This window comes from Gekko japonicus, unplaced genomic scaffold (assembly GCF_001447785.1).
Source record: "Gekko japonicus isolate JY-2015 unplaced genomic scaffold, Gekko_japonicus_V1.1 scaffold88698, whole genome shotgun sequence".
In the NCBI taxonomy this organism is placed as follows: domain Eukaryota; kingdom Metazoa; phylum Chordata; class Lepidosauria; order Squamata; family Gekkonidae; genus Gekko; species Gekko japonicus.
Genome location: NW_015252547.1, coordinates 1 through 498, shown reverse-complemented (window position 1 = coordinate 498; position 498 = coordinate 1). Strand labels below are relative to the sequence as shown.

At 61.4% G+C, this 498-nt stretch overlaps 1 protein-coding gene across 1 annotated transcript; it reads right to left on the bottom strand.

The window, feature by feature from the left end:
• Window positions 1–10: 10 nt before the first annotated feature.
• Window positions 11–488, bottom strand: LOC107125454 (mid1-interacting protein 1-B-like). The gene has a single exon (XM_015428874.1). It carries the CDS (start codon window positions 408–410, stop codon window positions 18–20), a length of 393 nt encoding a protein of 130 aa, XP_015284360.1. The 5' UTR covers window positions 411–488; the 3' UTR covers window positions 11–17.
• Window positions 489–498: the final 10 nt, after the last annotated feature.

The window sequence follows — 498 nt, the reverse complement described above, 5'->3', positions numbered from 1 at the left end:
CTCACCTTTCAGGTCCCTCACCAGCCGAGAGACACTTCGCTGTGGTTGATCTGCCCCATGATCTGGTTGTACCTGGAGGTCACCGTCTTGGCCCGCTCGGTGAGCCGCGTGAGCACCCGGTACAAGCCCGAGACGTGATAGCAGAAGAGTCCTTCGAGGTCGGCTCCCTCTTGGCCCTTCTGTTCTTTCAGGCCGGGGGCGATGGGCGAAGTCTGGGTGGCCACGGACAAGAGGCCTCCCTCGGCCATCTGCTTGATGGATTTGAGCAGGGTGTAGGATTCGTACAGGTCTCCCTCCCCCAAGTCCGCTTCCAACCCGCCGTCGTGCTCGTCTAAGGAGACCTCTCGGAGGAGGCTGGGGAACATCACCGTGTGCTCCATCTTGCGGACCGCAGAGAAATACCCTTCCATGGCTGCCGGGAGAGGCTTTTCGGGGGCTCGGAGCCGGCTGGTTTCTGGAGGACCCAACAGGGAGGTAGCAGAACCTGGTAGCTGAGAG